Genomic DNA, 21105 nt, shown 5'->3' on the forward strand with positions numbered 1-21105 from the left:
TGAAAACAAGTAATAGAAAAACATAATACATTAATTTCTTAACATATATTTAAATAAAAAATAACTGATTTAATAAAATAAAATAATTCAGTTCAGTTCATTGAACCCTAGTAATATGTGGTAGACTACATTTGAATGAGCTAGCTTTAGTGCAACCTCTAAAAAAAAGATAGAATCGTATGAAAAAAAAACAAGCAAGTAAATGCAAGAACAGATAATACAAACACCACAGCACACTATTGGTGTCTCTCTCTCTCTCTCTCTCTCGTGCTTCACGTCCTCTAACAGAAGAGGCGTAGCTCTTTGCTCTCTGCTCATTGTGCGACTACGGCGAGAGAAATTTCCGCTTCCTGCGCCGATAAACACCCCCCAACCAAAACCAAGTTGGGGTAGGGAGAGGACACACAGACGTACGCGGGGATTTGCCGCCTGCCTACGGGTTTAAACCACCCTGACGACTGCAATGGTTTCACTATCAGGCGGCGAATAGCGCAAAACGTTATCAACTTTGCGTTCACACTGTACGTTACACGGGAGCGTTTCGCGCACTTGCACTACTGCAGGAGCCTGAAAAAAATAGGCAAAGAAAGGAGGAGGACCACAGAAAAAAAGGACAACACATACACACACACAGAGAGAAGCCAGGCTACGGGTATTTCTCCTCGCAGCTCCGACTGAAAGCCCGTTTTCAGCCTCCAGGATGTCGGAGCGAGGAGGGCTCCCGCGGACTGGGGGCGTCCCTTCGCCGCACATGCAGCCCTCCAAGCCGGTCTGCATCACCTCCAACCGGCCGGTCCACATGAACCTGTACGCTACCTGGGAGGTGGACCGCTCCTCACCCAGCTGTGTGCCAAGGTATGTGAAAGGGGGCCACGGGCGAAAAAGCCAAGCATGACATGTGATTTTTGTGGGTGGTTGTGAATGGGAAATGAGCCAGTATGTGTGTTTACACTGGGGGATTTCAAATAGACAAACAGTAGGTGCCTATTTGAAAGTAGTATCCCCTCATGTGATAGGGTTGTTGCTGATAATATAGGAAGATCAGAAGAAAAGTAATCATAACCCCTTCTTTGCTCTAATTGAGATATTTGCATGCCTTTTTTCTCTGAATGGATAATTGTTAGCCCCTTTAGGACCCTTGGAGACTCAGTTTATCAATCAGTTCACCCACATAGCCATTAGCCAGTAGCTTTTACAACCCTAATGTTACACATGACACACACAGGCATGCCTCCTGGTTATCATTCCCACTAATAAAGAGTGTTTGTGTTGGGGCAGCTGCAGCCCTTCCCCAGCCGATAGCCTCAGCTGTTGCCCACCGGATCAATGCAGACACCAAGATTGATGAAGCATTGGGTTGCAGCCTGTCACTGCAACTATAGAAGGCTATTTTGTTTCCATATACTGCTGTAACATCAGGCACTGTGATATATGGGTTTGTGAAAGAATAGGAATGCACTACAGATGCAGAAATTAATAATTACTGATCAAATCTTTTGCCCTTTTACTTGACACGTTAATCATTACAGGCTATGAAAGTTGTTTGAAGTGTATGTTCATGTGGACGATGCAGCAAGGTCACAGTCGGCAAGACACCTTATCCATCTTAGCATAGAGCTTAACCTAGACATTCAAGTAGGCTTCTTTTGTTCGACTGAAGGGATTCAGCTGGCTGGCGTGTTCTGTATGTCAGGCTGCTGACGAGCAGATGCACTCGCTTGTGTAACCTGTGCTGGTTTCATTTGCATGAAAAGACACATATTGGATGTGATGTCCATATGTGCTCCAGCTGAAGTCCGTCCCCTTGTGTTTATGATGTTGAGGTAATAACCGTGGTCATGAGTTAGATTCAAGGTCAAGGGTTAACCGCTGTCACTGAAGTGCCGCCCTTGGTATTCACAAGCGCCGCTCAGCATACAGGGTGAGAGCGATGACGGATTTTTACAGCAAATCAAACTTGACATTGTCATGTAGTAAAGGACAATCTCAAGCTCTTTATGTGAGCAGAATTAATTTAATTTTTTTATATCTGTGATCTCGACAAAAACATTTACCTGCACGTTCTTATTGCAATGTTCACCTGTTAAAACGTAGCTTTTAAATCTGCGACTTCTGCACGTTTGCCCTGAAATTGTGTTATTTTATCCTAGTCAGAAGACTGAACTGCCTTGTTCCAGATGTTTAGGTTACTGAAAGCATTTAGTGGGAATAAAGCATACTGGTTAACCAATCATCCAAAGCTCACATGCTGATGTCTTAATGCTGCTTTCTAAAATGCTTTGGGGCTTTACTGGGTTAGAAGCAAAGCCTCAAGGGTATGTTTTGCCTCAACATTTTGGCAATGTGTGTGCACCATGCGCTTGTGAATAAATGATACAGTCCTGGATCTAAATTTTGGAACAGCTAACATAAATAAAACATCCATTGTTAGCCTACATTTTAAATATCTTTCCTCCTGACCTTTCCTTCGCGGATTATTACATTATTTGTGTTTGTGTGCTAATATCCACAGACGATTTACAATATTTTGCCATTGTTCTTACCTAGAAATGTGATTGTGGACATTTTTGGGCCCTTTTTTCAGCAGGCATCGCGGTCCCTCAGATATCTTCGATATCACTGCAGTTGCAGCAACAGAGAGAGACTACAGAGCCAGAAGAAAAGGGGGGTGGAGAGAAACAGAGGATGAGAGTGGGAGATGGCTCTGTCATCTACATTTAACTAGGATTTCTCACAGACACAAGCAGTAAGAAAGTCTTCAGAGATGGGGCAGACAACTATCTGTGGCCCAGTCTTCCAGATCTTGAAGAACTTGCTTCTACTATAGACTGAAATGTATTCCTGATGATGTTTTGCCATCAGCTAAATGTAGCTTGTTTGCTATTTGTTGCTCAATCTCTGTTGCTGCAAGAAGGACCTAGAACTTCCCCCCTCTAGCAGAGGTGTTGTTGCTCTAACCTCTTCCTGTCTACCCAAAATGCCACTTGGTATGCTGTTTATGCAGCGCTGTGGATAGAATTTGCCCTGGCACGCACAAACATGCACTCAGCTGCTTACTCGAAATGTGTAGCGAAACCTGGAGAAGTACTAAACATATCATCCGCCATGGACTGTTTGTTTTGTGGCTTTTTTTGGGTCATATTCAGTGGGTGACAGGAAATATTCAAGAGAGAGATGATGTCACTATGCATGTACATATCCGTTTTGGCAACAATGATACTGGGAAATATTTGTTGTGAGGGACAGAAACCCAGCCATTTGAAATCCGCCCCACCCTTCCTCATATCCATCAGCACGGCGTCTGTGCCTCTGAGGTCATCTCTGTGTTCAGCCTTCCTGACCTTCTATTCTGTTGTTTACTAGGGAGGAATACACCATTTCACTGGCTCTAAACCAGCTCTTTCAGTGCAGTGTAGTGGATGATTCCTCCCTCTGCAGTGTCATCAACACACACACACACACACACACACACACACACACACACACACACACACACTATCTTGGCACTCTCCTTGGTTCATTGGTTCTTCTCCCTCACCCTGGGGGGGGGCAAGTAATCCTACTGATGAGTACAGTAGCTGCTCTACCAGGGTACATAGAGGCTCTAGTGAATACACAGTAGCAGTTCTCAGGTGCATTTACTGTCAGGTGGAATGTGGACGGTGCCGGCCAGGGTTCACACCACAAATGGTTTGGATTCCAACTTCCAGCCGAGTTTAGTTAAGGCCTCCCTGTGCTGCTACTCTGCGTCAGGTATTCCAGGAATGGACCCTGTCGCAGAGCTCCTCGCCTTGCATTATTAACGAAGGGCTCCTTACAGAGTTAAAGGGGGAAAGTCCCATGACTCAGCTCCATAGATGGATGCTGGGTCACGAGTGAGTTGGGGGAGGAGTCTCTTTCCCAGAGCAGCCACAAAGCTATAGGAAGGAGTGCGGAAATTGGGTCAGATTTGGACCATAGAGAACACCTGAAGAAGAGGATAGGTTTAAGCTTTTTTGGCTTGTACCTCCTTAAATGAAGCTTTTTGTTTTTCCATTACATGGTACCTGCTCGACTCGCCTCACCTCTACTCACCTTTTTTTGGTTTTCCATTACGAAAATGAGTCCCTAGTACCGGCTATCAGGTAATTTTTTTTAGTGTCCCCTCCGTCGAGGTTGCAAGCGAGGTGAGGCGATACCAAAAGGTGACGTGAAAACCTGCAGACTGCTGATTGGTCGGAGAGAATCGTCACTAATCACTGCGTCATCATTGCTAGCGACAGATGGGGGTGTCCTGTGAACAAACCCGCCATTTTTAAATAGTTTAGCCAGCAATGTGTTTTTTTTCTTTCTTTTGAAACAAAATGTTACTTCTGGCTGTGGCAAACAGCCACATGCCAAGAGTCAAAAACAACACACGTGTTTCGCGTTAGGTCACGGCAGTTTCCTGCGGCGTCACTAGGACGACCAGTCACGCTTGCCTCAGGAATGAGGTGGTACTAAATCTGCAATGGAAAATGGAGGACGGGGCACCGCTGTAGAGTAGAGTAGAGTAGAGTAGAGTAGAGTAGAGTAGAGTAGAGAGTAGAGTAGAGCTGCTACTAGCAGTGGGTAAGCGCCATCGGTCTAGTGTTGGTCAAGAAACATCCTGTCTCTGCCCCCTCTCCTGACTTCAAAAATCAACAAGTAACTCCCGCTAAAACCCCGGATGCTTGTTTGTGTATGAATAATAAAAAAAAAAAAAAAAAAAAAGACGTAACGTGATAATTACTTTTACTTAGTTTCGAGGTGTGTAGTTTTTTTTACTTTAACAAAGCCAGGCTAGCCGTTTCCCCCTGCTTCCGGTCGTTATGCTAAGCTAAGCCAGTCGCCTGCTGCCTCTAGCTTTACACTGAGGCAAACAGTCATGGGAGTGGGATTGCTCTTCTAATCTAAACTCTCAGCAAGAAACCGAACAAGCTCTCTCTCCCAATGTTGGTTTCTTTTAAGAATTTCTATTTTGTATACTTTTACCCAGAGCGGGTCACTGAGACTTCAACATTAGAACATGTGTAATCTCCTAGATCAGTGAGCATTTCAAAGGGCAAATAATATGATGAGAAGAACATGTTTTTGAAAAGTCTCTAATCTTAGCACTTGTGAAATTCTGGCTACTGGATTTCCTCTTGTAGTTAAAAAAAAGAACCTGAAAAGAGAACTTTCCTTTTTCAGACTGATGGCTTATGTATGACACGGCAATTCTTATACCATTTTGGCGTGTTTATCAAGACACATAATCGTTTTTTAGCGTGTTTATCAACGCCGTTTGGCCTCCGTTGACCTACATTACGTGTGAATAATCGTCGTAGCGAGTAGTATGAAAGGACGGAAGGTGGATGGATGGGTAAAACACAGGACTTTCACCCAGGAGAGCTGGGATCGCGTCCCGTTTGTGGCGTATATCAACAGTTTTCTTTTCTTCTTTTTTTTAAGCCTTCCCCGATGTTTCTTTCCAAAACCCAACCGTTTATTGATTTCCTAAGCGTGTGACGTTGGTCACCGTCATGTTTTTGTCGTTTTTTTGTGTTCGTAAAGCTTTTCCCAGTGGTCTTTTCCTAAACCCAACCTGTTTTTTTTTTTTTTTTTTTACACGCGTGTGACATTCTCGCGATAGCACGGCACGTTCTCGTGATAACAAGCCAAGTGGCGTGTATGTTTACATCCGCTGTATAAAGCGTAGACATACACGTGGATAGCTCAAAATGCGTACAGATAACACGCCATTTGGCTTTAGGAAAGTGGCGTGTATGTTTACGCAAAGTCATGATGCCATGTTACCTTTTTTTTTTTTTGGTTGAATGCTTCACTGCCAAATCTTTGAGGATATTGCAAGTTGTAGTTGCTCAAAGACAAAGCAATTCATTGTAATTTTCATCTCAACATCAGTCATGCCAGTCTCTTCTATCAAGGACACAAAATAGTGTAACAGGAACCTTTACCACTTTTATCTGTAATGAAAAACAGCAGGGCATTAAAAATAAATGCTCATCTGATGGCCTGGTAATAAATACTGTTGGCATATAGATGCGCGGTGCAGAAATTCAGGATGTTCTGAATTATACATTGTGCATTTGTTAGGACCATTTGCTATAAATGCCCTGCAACACAATAGTGGGACGACACTCGTCTCGTTCCTCGAGTGTCAGCATTACATTATCCACCCTTCCCCCTAAACCCCGGCTGCTGTGCTGAATGGAAAGAAATTGAGATAGCACCAACAGGCTAACACACACACACACACACACACACACACACACACACACACACACACACACACACACACACACACACACACACACAGGCAGGCAGACGGGGTAGTAGTGTTCATTAGCTTTGGCTTTGCCACTTGCCTTGGCGCTGCTCGTTCTTCCGCACAGCTGAGTGGCCAAGAGGTCTGAAGTTTCCTCTACGGCTCAGCTCGCCTGTTGAAGATAAAGGGAAATGAAGTGCAAACACCCCCCCCCCCTTCACCCTGACTTTCCATGATGATTTACTATTTCTGATAAAAAGCCATCCAACCTCAAGCCTCAGGGAGAGATGGGAGATAATGACACACATGGCCATAATTGCCTTTTAATGATCCGTTATCCAATGGCTTTGGAAAGATAAAGGAATGTAGTTTTTATTTGTGTTGTTCATAGGAAACCAGTAAAATCCTTGCAGCGAAGAGTGTATTTGTTTTCTCAGCAGCTTGAAGGCTGGCAGCCTGTTAAAACCCTGCAGTGAAACTTCTCACCCAGCTTTAAAAAGCTGCTAACCCACTCAAAAGAATTTTCACTGCCTTTCAGTTCTGTGATGCCCAAATAGTGGCATAAATGCTCTTCCTAATTTCGCAGGATAACAGTGTCCGTTTGGAGGCTTGAAAATAAGTCAAAAGAAAAGTATCAGTATCCGACTTTAAAGCCCCTATTGGTTGAGCGCTGATTAAAATACAGCCAGTCTGATTGCTTTGGTTGCTGCTCAAACAAATGGGGGAAACTATCCCAAAATATCTTTTGAAGATATCATGCACTTTCAGGCTAGTCCTTTTGGGGAAATCATGCAAGATACTGTTAGTCCTTGAAGTCTTTTCCCTGTTAAAGTGAAACATGAAATACGGACTTACTCTAACGAAACCTGCAAGCTCGGCAACATTAAGGCTAAAAACAACCTAGAATGCAACACTCTGAAAATGAGATGTTCTAATTACACAATTCTCTAGCACTGTTATAAGAAAGCCCACTTTTAATTTTTCAGTAATTTACGGTGAAAAAAAACCCATCATCTCATATTCAGGCCATTACTATTAATTTGACACCCACGGTCTGCATTTTAGAAGCCAATTTGGATTTTTGAAGAGAAAGGATTCTCCCAGTGATCAGTCGCTGTATGTGACAAAGAGAGTAGACTAGGGCTGCAACTAACGATTATTTTCATAGTCGATTAATATGTTGATTATTTTCTCTATTATTCGATTAGTTGTTTGGTCTATAAAATGTCAGAAAGTTTTCCAAAAGCCCAAGATGACGTCCTCAAATGTCTTGTTTTGTCCACAACTCAAAGATATTCAGTTTACTGTCACAGAGGAGAGACAAAACTAGAACAACATTCACATTTAAGAGGCTGGAATCAAAGAATTTGTACTTTTTGTCTTAAAAAATGACTCAAACCGACTAATTGCTTATCAAAATAGTTGGCGATTCATTTAAAGGTTGACAATTAATCGATTTAATCTTTGCAGCTCTAGAGTAGACAAACCGAAATCATGTGGCTGGTTTGCATTTCTCTAACACAAAGAGGAGAGGCGAAGCTAGTGGAGCTGAGTTGTCCTGCTGCTGCTGCTGCTGCTGCAGTGTACGTAGATGTTGTGGTTGATTTAGGCTAGAACACTGCCGTGGTCTGATGTGTCCTTTTGTTGCGGTGTTACAAGGTTTGTGTTTTGCTCTGCTCATGTCTCCTTAGAGTGATCGTAGACCCCCATGTGACAGCAAACACATGCACGCGCACAGATTTCCATTTCCAAGGTGTTGTGACACCTATTCACGGACAGCGTCACTGACATATGCTTTGCTTTCATCTGATGTGTTAGAAACAAGGAGTGGCATCCAGTTACATAAAAGGATATGCTGTGAGGGGAAACACAAGTTGTGCTGACAAAAATTCTATCTGGATAATGTTATGACAAAGCGTTTTGCGCATAATCTCATTTTCAGCCTGTTGAAACATAAGCTGGATGCGTAGATGAAAATAAAGGTTTCTCATTCGGTGCATGCCTGAGTGTGTTTTATATTTTGCACATCTCTAAAGCATCTAGGGAGGAAGCTGTCTGGAACATTTCTCTTGCTAACAGCACAATCACACTGTTAAATTTTGGATTATTGCACACGGACACAAAGACACACAAAGATACACACACGTGGCCTCGCAAAAAACACATTTAACCGCATTTGGATGTAAACAACTCAACAGTACCTACATTTGGGCCTCTGCGCTGCTACTGTAAACCTCGTAACACATGCAAATAATGTGTGCACATGTCTAATCCCCTCCAGCTCAGGTTACACACTGTTTCTCCTAGATGATAACACCAGCTTGTAATGCACTTAATGCAGATTGACCTTGACACAATGCCTGTCAGGACTACGAGCAACGATTTATTGACATTTCTTCAATTCTTGGGCTTGTTACATGGATGATGTTGTAGTGCTCTAGTTATGTTTATGATAGAATTTACGCCTGTAACATTTATTACATAATTGTGTAGTTTTTCTTAAATTACATAATCGCGGTTTCTTTGTTTAATCACAATTAATTGATAACATTAGCTAAGGTCTTTAAGCGTATGACTGTTGATTGTTGATTTTTAAGATATGCCAAATTGTAATTATATAAGTGATAATTGAACTATATATTTTTATTATTATTTCAATTGGTTAGTTGTTGACACTTTACCCTATACACGTTCATAGCAACAAAAACGGCAAGGGGGATACAGTTAGAAACTTTATGATAATAAAGAGGCGTTGTTTATTTCATAGGCTGTGTATTTGTGTTATTACATTATCTGGTTCACATAGGGCGGGGCGATATGGAGAAAATCAGATATCGCAATATTCTTGTCCTAATACCTCAATGTCGATATTGTGGCGATATTATAGTGTTGACAATTGGTGCTTCAACAAAATATCTTCACAATGAGATTTAAGAAAAATAATCTTCAGTAATGTAGATATAATGACTAAGTGGGTAAAGGTAAAAAATCAAGAGAACAGTCTGGTAGCACAGAAAATGACATAACTGTACTGTAATGCAGCCTTTAAAACCAGGAAAAGCCATTTATGATATTACAATTTCCAAAATCTAAGACAATATCTAGTCTCATATCGCGATATCAATATAATATTGATATATTGCCCAGCTCTAGGTTCACATAACCGTGATAAACAAAAGATGTATACTGGAATTCATTAAAAACTTTAATTTGTTTAAAAAAGTAATAAATAAAAATTATTTAATTTAAAAAGAAATCTGACTGAAAGACACAATTATATTGTTAATCGCAATTATTTCTGAGACAGTTAATTGTGCAGCAACATTTTTGAATTTTGAAGCTCTACTATCAGTACTTTTGGCATTTGTGTGTCATATTTTATTTTAAGAAGAAAAAGCCTCGTGGCCGGGTTAGCTCAGTTGTTGGAGCAGGCGCACATACTGATAGATGTTTGTTCCTCAACGTAGAAGGTCCAGAGTTTTGAGTCTGACATGTGACTATTTTCCTGCATGTCTTCCCCCTCTCTCTCCCCTTTCATATCTAAATGTCCTCTCCATTAAAGGTGGAAATGCCCAAAAAAATAATCTTAAAAAAATAAAGAAGAAAAAGCCTCATATGGCTGATTACGTAAATGGCAATGTGTGTTTTTTTTCAAGGTGTTTCATCGACACACAGACTTGTTCAAAGACTGACCGAAGCAGAAACCTTTTAATACATAATTATAAATTATTACATATAGTACTAATACTTACTTATAGTAATAAGCACTAATGCCTCAAACCATCGCAGTACTAATAGAAACTACATTTGAAAATTGCTATATTAAGAAATTATTTAACCTTTTTGACAGAGCCAGGCTAGCTGTTTCCAGTCTTTATGTTAAGCTAACTCTCTCTTGGCTTTAGCTTTATGTTTAGTGTAAAGACATGAGAGTGGTATTGATTGCCTCATCTAACTCTTGAAAACAAAGCAAATAAGCAAAATGTCCCAAAATGCCAAACTATCCTGAGCTCAGGTAATAGATGTTAACCAGTTATGACACAAAGGTCCGACTAAATAAAGAGACCTATATCCTCGGTATTACTTTGGGCTCAGCAGTTGCTGCACGACTCGCGCTGTCACTCTGATACTCTTAGCCTGTTATGATGGTTGTATCAAGGCAGGAGCGGCTCCGATTGGTTGATAACCAGGAAGCTAATAAGATTGCCCATTTAAATAGAGGTTTCCTGTTCCACAGTTGTACAGCAAGCTCCGATTCAATTGTCTCCCTGCGCTCGTGCTAAACTGGATTAGGCGGGTGCTCTGCTTATTAATCTGTAATCACTTTAATGAAAGGTCAATTTGTGTGTGTGTGTGTGTGTGTGTGTGTGTGTGTGTGTGTGTGTGTGTGTGTGTGTGTGTGTGTGTGTGTGTGTGTGTGTGTGTGTGTGTGTGTGTGTGTGTGTGTGTGTGTGTGTGTGACAACAATACACACATTCTGCAGGTCACATGCTCAGTCTTGCAGGCCTAAAAGAGGGGGAGAGGCCAGACAATAGCCCTGTGCTCTGGATAGCAAAGTGCAAATCAGCAAAGAAAATGATTAGAAAACAATAACTTGTGCTCAGCGTGTTTTGTTTTTATTCAGCCGACGAATGCTGCAACACGCGCAAACCTCAATTTGTTACACACTTTCTTTTTTTTGTTAGATATTAGATATGTGATAGACTATGGCAGTATTGAGTTTGTGAAATGTGTGTGTTTAAGTGTAAATGTGCCCTCCTTCGGAAGTTACAGGCCTCAGTGTGTCCTTGCCTGCGGCTGCGGGAAGTAGAGCAAGACGGAAAGAGATGAAGAGAGGGAGACAGAGGGAGGGAGAGAGAGACAGAGGGAGAGAGGTTGGCACAGAATGAAGAGGGATGGAGAGACGATGGAAAGCATGAAAAAACAGTGAGAGAAAGAACAATAGGTCACTTTTTTTTAGCACACAAGACACTTAGGCGTGTGTGTGTGTGTGTGTGTGTGTGTGTGTGTGTGTGTGTGTGTGTGTACATTATATGGTCAGTTAGCTGTTTTTAAGTATTTTTTTGCATTTAGTTTTTATTTGACAGTGTTAAAATGGGGAAGAGAGACATGGGTGTGACATGCAACAAAGGTCCGTGGTAATCAGATTGACAGTTTCACCGCCCAAAGGCAAAAATGAATTGTTAATTTCAGGCCCTGGTCATTGCAATAACTTACCGTGCGTGTGTACGGGCGTGCGCGGGCGGGCGCCCTGGCAGGGTGTGCTTGCTTCAGGCTAAGTGTCGTCTCATGTCAGCAGGGTGACTGTCGCTCTCTACAGAGGCACAGCTAAGAAAGACTAGAGGAGGAAAGGAATAGGAAAAGAAGAGAGAGGATTCAGGCGTCTTCAGGGCACCATAGCAGAGAAAAAGTGAAAGGTGACGTTAACCTGGTTCCAGACCTCTAAACTGTCGCCAACGTCTCAGGTTTTGTCAGAAAAGGTCTAGTGTTGCTCACAGAATCTTTAGCTTGGATTTTGTAGGACTAATGGGTCATTGTTGATTAATCTGTATATATTTGGATTCATTTATTGATTGGTTAGTCTACGAAATTACAACAAAATGTCCATTCGGTCTGACTGTCGAGCTAAGGTAGAGCAGACAGAAACCTTGTACACCACGCATGAATCACGAAACAAGAGAGGCAGAGGGTGCCGAGAACAGGTCGATGAGAACGAGGAGAGGAGGGCCCCATTGTGAGAAGTCAAGGGGGAGGGAGCGTGTAGCCGAGGGTGAGATGAGAGCATGGAAACAAAAAGGGATTAGGCTGTGAAGAAGAGAAAATGGGCTCAAGTGGATGAAGGTGAGAACGTGGGAGAGAGAGAGGCTGAGGCTTTATCAGAGAAAAGGACATCATCAAAGCCAGGGTGATTCGGGGAATGGGAAGGGAGCATCTGGGGCACAAGGAGGAGATACGAGATGTGAGCTAATGGAGGAATTAGACAACTTACTTTTCTCTTTTTTTTTCTCTTGTCTCCTCATCTCTTCTTGCTCCTGTTTTTCTTGTGTTTTTTTTCACCTTTCCATCTGTCTCTCTTATATCCCCGTCTCCCCACAGAGTCCTTCTTCTCTGCTGATGCCAGCGTGCAGCTAAATCTCGTTTGTCTTCTTGGGTACTGCCCTAGTCTTGTCCATAACTCAGCCCTCTGATGTACTGTCCCCCCCGCTAGGCCCTCTTCCCCTCAGTGCCACCATTACATCTCTGCCTCACAGTCACATCCTCCTCCTCACAGGCAGCTGTGATGGATCATGCCACCAAGTGCAGTCTCACCTCTGCCGTGGTTGTTTCTAGAGCAGTCAACACCCAACGTGCCATTGGGGCTCTTCTGAGCTTGTTCACGGTCCGCTTACAATAATTTGGTACCAACATAGTTCTGTCATGGGCTCTTTTTCAGTCCTGCTGTGTCACATTGCAATTTCTTCAAGCTTCAGTAAATGCACAATACAAATGCATTTTAAGCAGCGTTTTGGCTGGAATACTCTTCAATTTAATCTGTCCTTTACCGTGCCAAGGCATGAATAAAAAATATGTTTTGCACCCTGATTGTGCTTTTGTTTTTAAACTTAGTGCCTTCAAACATATTGTCGAGTAAGACCAAGTGCAATGAGCAGCTGTATATTACAGGATGGGGGTTAATGCTAAGTGTAGTGACTAGGGGGTGGAGGGGTAAGAGATCATATTTCTAAAGAATTCTTCTGTGAACTTAAAACTGTAAATACTGGTAGTTTCCCAAGAGCTCCTGAAACTCCCTATCAAGTCAATATCTTCACTATAGTCAAGTTGTTTGTTCTTTCTTCTTTTTAAAGTGGAAAGCACTGTGTGTTGTGCATTCAGGTGCTTTTGGCTGTAAATACACCCACAGTGGAGGCTGTTTGGAAGTTCCTGCTTTTGCTAGATTTGAACTTTCACCTACTGTGCTGTGCAACCACTGTAGAATGACAACACATTAGAAGTGGAAGTTTAGTTTCCAGTTTTGTGTCAGTGGACACATCCTTAATGTATTCTGTTACAATTACTGGCATGATGCCCCTAAAACACGATGGAAATTTGAAGTCACGTTATACGTTTTGTACTATTGAACATTGTTGTAGGTTTGTTTGCGCTCTTGAAAGCACTATATAATCGGTGTCTTCCCGGTTCAAAATATTCTCTCTGTTTCACTGATTGATTTAAGGCCACAGGCTGCTATTTGTTAGCCTGGCTCCGCCCTCCTACGTACTTCCGTTCAATTTTCATTTTCCTTCACTAGTCCGTATATTCTTGGGTTTTCTCCAGTCAAATCTTTACCGGTCCAATCAGCGAACACAGGGAGTGGCGGAGAACAATGACGTTGAGGTTCGGTAACCTTCGGTGAGTTCCGTAATGGTTGTGGAGAAAGATGCGAGCGAAGCCATCCAGTCCATTGTGGCAATGCTGCCGAATATCCAGAAGTTTAAGCCCGAGCAAGAAGTCTTTGCTAGGGCTGCACAATTAATTTCATCGAAATCGCAATATGGACTAGTGCAATATCCAAATTGCAAATATTTGTTAAAGGCAAAATGTGTCAAACCATTCTAAAATAAAGTATTGTGGTGCTGCAGAGACATCCCTACAGACTAAAGAAAAAATCTTTGTTTGGTACAGATCCTCGCAAAAAATCACCAAAATGATCATTGCCTCCAATATCGTGCATCATATTGCAATCGCAATATAAGTCAAAAATAATCACAATTAGATATTTTCCTCACATCGTGCAGCCCTAGTCTTTGCTGAGTTGTGTTGGTGGCCATGATGTCGTGGCCCTCCTCCCCACAGGGTTCGGGAAAAGTTAGATTTTCAAGCTCACTCCGTTAGTGGTGAAGGAGTTGGCTAAGGCTAACGCTAGCGATGCTAAGCCGACGTCACGACCAAACGTTAGCGATTGGTTACGGCAGATCCAGAGTGGCTCTGGGCAGATCCAATAGTTTTAAACTTCAACAGAGTACCCACCTTCAAGGAAGTTAACACTTGTCAATGGAGAGAAGCCAGACTCTCTGTAGGCTAGCTATTTATCACCAGCACTGAGAAAACACTTTCTGCTTATGCATTTCTGCAAGCCATTTGTTTTTAGGGTTACATAACAGACCGATAAGTGTATTGCTGTTGTGTGTGTGTGTGTGTGTGTGTGTGTGTGTGTTTGTGTGTTTGTGTTTTTGTGTGTGTGTGTGTGTGGTTGTAGCGGAGATTGTATGTGATCAGAGAGCCTTGTTTTTTAATTAATTAACTTCTTCCAGTACAGATGCTGAGCAGAGCTACACGTTATTGTGCAGATGGCAACACTAGCTTCCCGGGGAGAAACACACACACACACACGTGCATTCATATATTTAATCAGCTCCATGAGTGACTTGCCTCTTCAACAACACACCTCTTCTACGCTATGACTCATCGCCTTCACTTTCTCTCACTTGTGTTTGCCACGTATTGCTTTTTTATGTCACCATCTTGCTTATTCATTTCATTAAATTCAGAGAATCTGGTCTGAGTTTTCACTTTCTTTCTTTTTTTTCTGTCATTTCATGTTAAGCACGGAGATCCTGAACTACTGAACTGTACAAAACAATTTTTTGGTCGATGTTGTTTACTTCTCTCATGTAGATTCCCCCAATCTTTCAAAATCTTTGGTTTCCTCTGGGGATTTGATTAATAGCTAACATCTCAAACTCACTCACACTGCACAGTTAACTGTCATGCCTTCCAAAACGAGGCAGCTGCCACCCACCTACCGATACGCATACTACATCAAAAAAATTAAGTGCCCAACCACCTACATGCAATCACACGCTCAAATAGCTCCTCTGCTGTGGGAAAAAGCACACAATGGAGAGACATGCCAGGACTTGGTCTTGATGAGCACTGTAATAAGCAATAGGTCCGCACGCACGCACGCGTGGAGGAATCACTTCTGCTCTGCTTTCAGATTAAATATGAGTCATGGCGCAGGAAAGCACACACTAATCGACACATACACTAACTGCCTTATAGCTGTATGGGAAAGCCAGTAACTGCACGCTCAGTGGTGCATATAGTACATATTGTCCATGTGGCGCGCACACACACACACACACACACACACACACACACACACACACACACACACACACACACACACAACCATGTTATGTATTACCTGTAACCTACTTATGCCAATGTACACTCACCCACTCTGTTTCTGTGACATTCTCCCACACACAGAGACTGACACATACATTTACACACACACACACACACACACACACACACACACACACACATATACATATATATATGTGTGTGTGTGTATGTATATGTTCTGGCAGAATGATGTGCTTATTCAACAATGCAAACACACATGCACGCGTTGCGTGGGAGATCATCATAAGTGGTACAGGAAGGGGGGGGGGAGGTGTGTGTGTGTGTGTGTGTGTGTGTGTGTGTGTGTGTGTGTGTGTGTGTGTGTGTGTGTGTGTGTGTGTGTGTGTGTGTGTGTGTGTGTGTGTGTGTGTGTGTGTGTGTGTGTGTGTGTGTGTGTGTGTGTGCCAAAAGTATGCTCTGCTGCGCAGGGGTCAGAAGTCTTGATGATTTTGTAAGCTGATTGTGCTGATATTTGGCTGCCTAGGGCATCTTTTACACATTTGATGTTTTAGGTCGTTCAAAATAAATGTCATAAATATAATCAATCTTGCCGAAATTCTGTAATTTTTAGATGTGGTGCTTTTTTTAAAACCGCACCACAGGGTTACTTTCAAGAGTATCCCCCAGGTAATTAGTTAGTGGAGGCGGTTAGGTCTCGATCAGTCATTCTAATTTCCTGAGTTGACTCAGACCGATCCTGACACATCTCGTATCGTGATCAATTTAGTTGCCCCGCCCATGGAATAGATGACATTTGCTTTTGCTCTTTCTTCATGAAGGTGGTTAACATGACATTGCTATTGATATTTGAGTCTGACCAAAAAACATGTAAAGAACCATATATTTTTTTACATAAACAAATAATCTTGATAAGGGTCTCTTTAAAAAAAATCTTTGACCAAGATATATACTGAGCAGGACATTTCTTTTTCTTTTTTTTTTTTTAACATTAGCGCATGATCTTTATTTCCGAGGCAGCCTGTGTGACGTACTGGAATCAAAACATTGGATGTAAATACATGGTGAGCCTGTTAGACCAATGGGCCATGGGGATGCCCCAGTTACTGCTAAGCAATGGTTTGACCTGTAGCCAAAAGGACATTATCATAATATTTCATATCAAAAACAATAATGGTAATTATTATCTTCATTTCATGCCTTTTAAAGGCTCAAGCTATTAAAAGAAAGACAGCGACCGAAAGACTGTTAGCAGAGGGACCAGGCAAGCATCATAAAGTGAAGATAGATGTAAAGGGGACAAAACACATAGAGGGCAGACTGCAGAGATGGAGATTGAACTGAGAAAGATTAAAAAAATAAAGCATTATAGGTTTGAATTGCTCCTGATGCTTTGCAATGGGTGTGTGAATGTGTGTGAAATGAATGTTTGTTTATCTGATGAGCAGGTGGTACCTTGTATGGCAGCCTCAGCAACAGTGTGTGAATGTGTGTGGGTGGTGAATGGTGCCTGTACATTGTAAAAACGCTTTGAGTAGTCGCTAAGACTAGAAAATCACTATAAAAATACAGTCCATTTACACACTCTGCAGAAAGCGGGGTGGGGGTAGCAGGGTGATGGGATGGAGGGGAAACAGTTATCAGATGAGACAGATGGAGGGGATGGAGAATTGTGGATCGCCAGAGGAGAAATGGAAAAAAAGCCTTGAATGAAGAGAAGGTAGTTGGCAGGAGATAAAAGGACGAACGAGAGATAGTGCTGCTTTTTGTTGCCGGACAGTGGTGGACAGCTTGTGTTACTGGGAGAGATAAGAAATGGTGGGGAAATGAAGAGCCTGCAGCGCACACACACACACACACACACACACACACACACACACACACACACACACACACACACACACACACACACAGAAAAACACACACATTTAGTCTGAATGCATTGTGTCAGTGTGACTGTGACCCTGTTGTAAGAGCCTGCCATCCTCTGATGCAGGTTACATGCCTTCGAAATTGATATTAGATCTATTTAGGCGAAACGCACTTGCACACACAATCAGGCTCAGGCCAGCATAATTATTAATAGATTCAGTTTGCAAATGCCACACACACACACACACACACACACACACACACACACACACACACACACACACACACACACACACACACACACACACACACACACACACACAATGAAAAAAGGAAAATGTCACAGAGGAGGAATCATCTAACAGCTAATCTTCCTAAACAATATTATATTTAATTTAATATAGGCCTATTCAATATTCTGGTGAAAACCAACCCTCTTTTTCACCCAGCCTCAGAGGCTACACAACACTCATTTCATTTAATTTTAGCCCCAAACTTGCAATGCAATTCTCCTGGAATGCCATACAAGCTTCCGAGTACCAAAACAAAAACAACAAAAGCAGACGTGGACTAAAAGATTAGGAAAACAGGAGGACAGTATCTCGCAAAGCCATTAGCTGATGAAAACTAGTTTTAATGTCATTCTTTGCTGTCATTCTTTATTGAAACTCACCTTCTTTGTCAAGGTGAGTTTTGGATCTGTAGTTTTAAATCTCATGCCTTTTTGTGCAGATCTGACTGGACAGGAGATCAGAGGAACAGGAAGCCAAAAGCGCATGTTTATATATATATATATATATATATATATATATATATAATGAGCCTATATTGAATACCCGTTACCTGCCTTTTAGTAAGAGATATTGTAAATGAGAAAAAAAGAAGTGATTTAATGTGACATATATACTGTATCAAATTATTATTATTATTTTTTGGGGCTTTTCCGCCTTTATTTTGAAAGGACAGCTAGTTGAGAAAGGGGAGAGAGAGGGGGAAGACATGCAGGAAATTCTCACAGGTCGGATTTGAACCCTGGACCTCTGCGTCGAGGCATAATGAGACAGCATTTTGCATCATCATTTTAGCAAAAAAATATAATTTTAAAGGACCCAAACTAATGAGGCTCTTCGAGGCAGGATGCACCAGTGGACCCATTTAGTAGTAGTAAGGGAAAGTCTAGGCTACATTAATGCTTGTAAATGAACAGTTAACCCCAATAAATCCCAGTTAACCCCATTTAACACCAAGATATGAAAGCTGGGATATGAAAATATGAACACCTGAGCACTGCATTATTTTATCTACATTGCAATAAGGACTTGTGGATTCACCTGCAGTGACAGCTGAGTAAATCTCCTGTTTAAAATGTAAGGATTTCGTAAATTGGGCTTCGTTATATACAAATACTTTGCATGGTTGTTACTTACTGTGTGGAAGTAAAAGGAAATGCATATGAAATAAATACTTTTAATTTTCATTATTCAGAAAGAAGCCATAATAATTGTAAGAATAAGTTATTCCTAGGAACCAACAGTTTAGATTAAAGATTTTAAAATTCAGAGACTTGGTAGATGCTAAACAAAATGTATACTGGAGTGACATACTGATAAATGTACCAACTTGTTGCAGAGTAGCACCTCAACACTACGGTTGCTAGACACATAGTGTTGTTGCATTGTATGTATTATATATGTATCAATATTAACCAAAATGACTGTGAAGATAAGTTATGGAATATTGGTATACATTTAAATATGATGCATCTGCAATATCAACATGAGCCAAACAGGCAGGCAGATTGTGGCTCCCTAAACTGTCTGCAGGGATGCAGAATGGATCAATACGCACTATATTAAAAGCTACTGGATTAGTAGTGCTGCTCTTCCTCCTTTCTCTTATCCCTCTCCCTCTGTTTCTCTACCTCCCTCTATCTCTCTGTTTGGAGCTAATAGAAAAGCATGCATGCCTATTGATTAGCCAAACCATGATTAGATTCCTCTGTGTACATGTTTGTTTGCTTCCCCTCCAGTATTCAGGCATGAGCAGACAGCGCTATCAGTTTTCTAATGTGTGTCAGCAGGGTTGGATATGCTGTGCTCCGTTCAGACAAACATTGAGTGTGTGTGTGTGTGTGTGTGTGTGTGTGTGTGTGTGTGTGTGTGTGTGTGTGTGTGTGTGTGTGTGTGTGTGTGTGTGTGTGTGTGTGTGTGTGTGTGTGTGTGTGTGTGTGTGTGTGTGTGTGTGTGTGTGTGTGTGTGTGTGTGTGTGTGATCACCTGGCTTGATCCTGGAGTGCCAGTGCCATTCAACCGGGTGACTTTTTTTCTGAATGCTGATCCGGCCACATTCTGCTTCATGATGAATCATGCACAAGTTTATGGAGCTGATGAGATAACATTTCGCTGGAATTTTACCTTGTACTTTCATGTGACAAATGGAATTGATTGATTGATTGATTACACCACAGTGGGGTTTCAGTATGTTCAGAAGCTGCAAATCATCAGACTAAAATGGAAGGAGTCTGTCTGTCTGTCTGTGTGCCCTGCGATTGTCCCAACAACAGTTCATCCGATCGACTTCACGCTTGGTGGGTTTATTGCTGAGGACCCAAGATAGCGCAGTGTCGAGTGCAAGCTCTTGAGATCTACAGGACATTGTATTAGTAGTGCGTTATGTACACACTGTGTATTGCATTGAATTTGAGAGGGGACCCCTATTAACTGTTACACTGCCAAACGGCATGCTGGGTACAGCTTGCTCACCGTTCCTCGCTACAGTACATTCTAGAACATGATGAAAAAAGACTGACCGGAGATGTTGCATTGTAGCAAACTCAAACATTTTAGGCATCAGCGATGCAACTTTCATATTCTATATAATAGCCTAGTCCCAAAAAGCTGGCTTTTATCAAATGACGTGTATACTCTAGCATTGCTATGGGGATGCAACTATGTTATGGCAGGTGTATTGCTCAGGACCCAAGGAAGCTCGGTGTCGATTGGGAAGTTGTTTGGACAAGCGATTCGTAAGATAAATAAAGACACTGGAGGCCAAGCAATCGGCCGGGCACTAGATTGCTGCACATTCAAATTTGAAAGACTTTACAAACTTGTATAATGTAATAATAGCCTAGACATAATTTAATTTACAACAATTTACATTAACATTTCTGTAAGTTAATACCTTGCTAGGCTTGATGTGGTGGGATGATTTTCATTTGATTGGACTAAAACCATAGCCAGAAAAGCTTTGTATCTCTGACCTAGAATAAAATACAGACCTTACAACATTTTAAATCCTCTTACAAAAACTTGCCTAGTCAGCAAAAACTGTAAAAAAAACAACAAAAAAAGAGGGGGGGTTAGGGTTAAATTCAGGAGCTTTGGTGTGCTGTAAGGCAGCCAATTTATTTTAGAGTGTTTGATACCTAAGCTGCAGATTTTGGTTGATGTATCTCTTATATAGATAAATAAAAATCCAAAGTACTGCAGCACAGGTGCAGCTGTGGCTCTTTTGGCAACCAAATGATTCATCAAATGAAACCACCGCATCTCCTGCTCCATGAGTCAGACGATTAGTAATGTGATTCCTTCCATTCGCTGCAGATATTTTCTTCTGTGGATGTAACTTTTTCAATTTTAGTCCTTTTTAAAACACATATCATACAAAATCTTTTGAGAATGAAGCACTCAACCTCTGTAGCCATAACACATGGCTTAATCTTAACAGTGAACTCAAGTCATATTGCTAAACTATAGTAACCCGAAACTGGTCATGATCAACTTATGAGAAGTTTTCCATGTAAAATTGGTACGCGATGATGGTGTATGATGCCTT

General features: G+C 41.7%; 1 protein-coding gene across 3 annotated transcripts in view; it reads left to right on the forward strand.

The window, feature by feature from the left end:
• Nucleotides 1-293: 293 nt before the first annotated feature.
• pacs1 (phosphofurin acidic cluster sorting protein 1) overlaps nucleotides 294-21105 on the forward strand; it is a 65880-nt gene continuing 45068 nt past the window's right edge. For 2 of the 3 annotated variants that reach the window (XM_028563994.1, XM_028563995.1), the window contains exon 1: nucleotides 294-855. In XM_028563994.1, the coding sequence (XP_028419795.1) occupies nucleotides 701-855 (155 nt within the window). In that variant the 5' untranslated portion in view covers nucleotides 294-700. Of the gene's footprint in view, nucleotides 856-11664; nucleotides 11686-21105 lie in introns of those variants that run through there. The other variant, XM_028563997.1, reaches the window with a different exon arrangement.

This window comes from Perca flavescens, chromosome 19, assembly GCF_004354835.1.
Source record: "Perca flavescens isolate YP-PL-M2 chromosome 19, PFLA_1.0, whole genome shotgun sequence".
Classification (NCBI taxonomy): domain Eukaryota; kingdom Metazoa; phylum Chordata; class Actinopteri; order Perciformes; family Percidae; genus Perca; species Perca flavescens.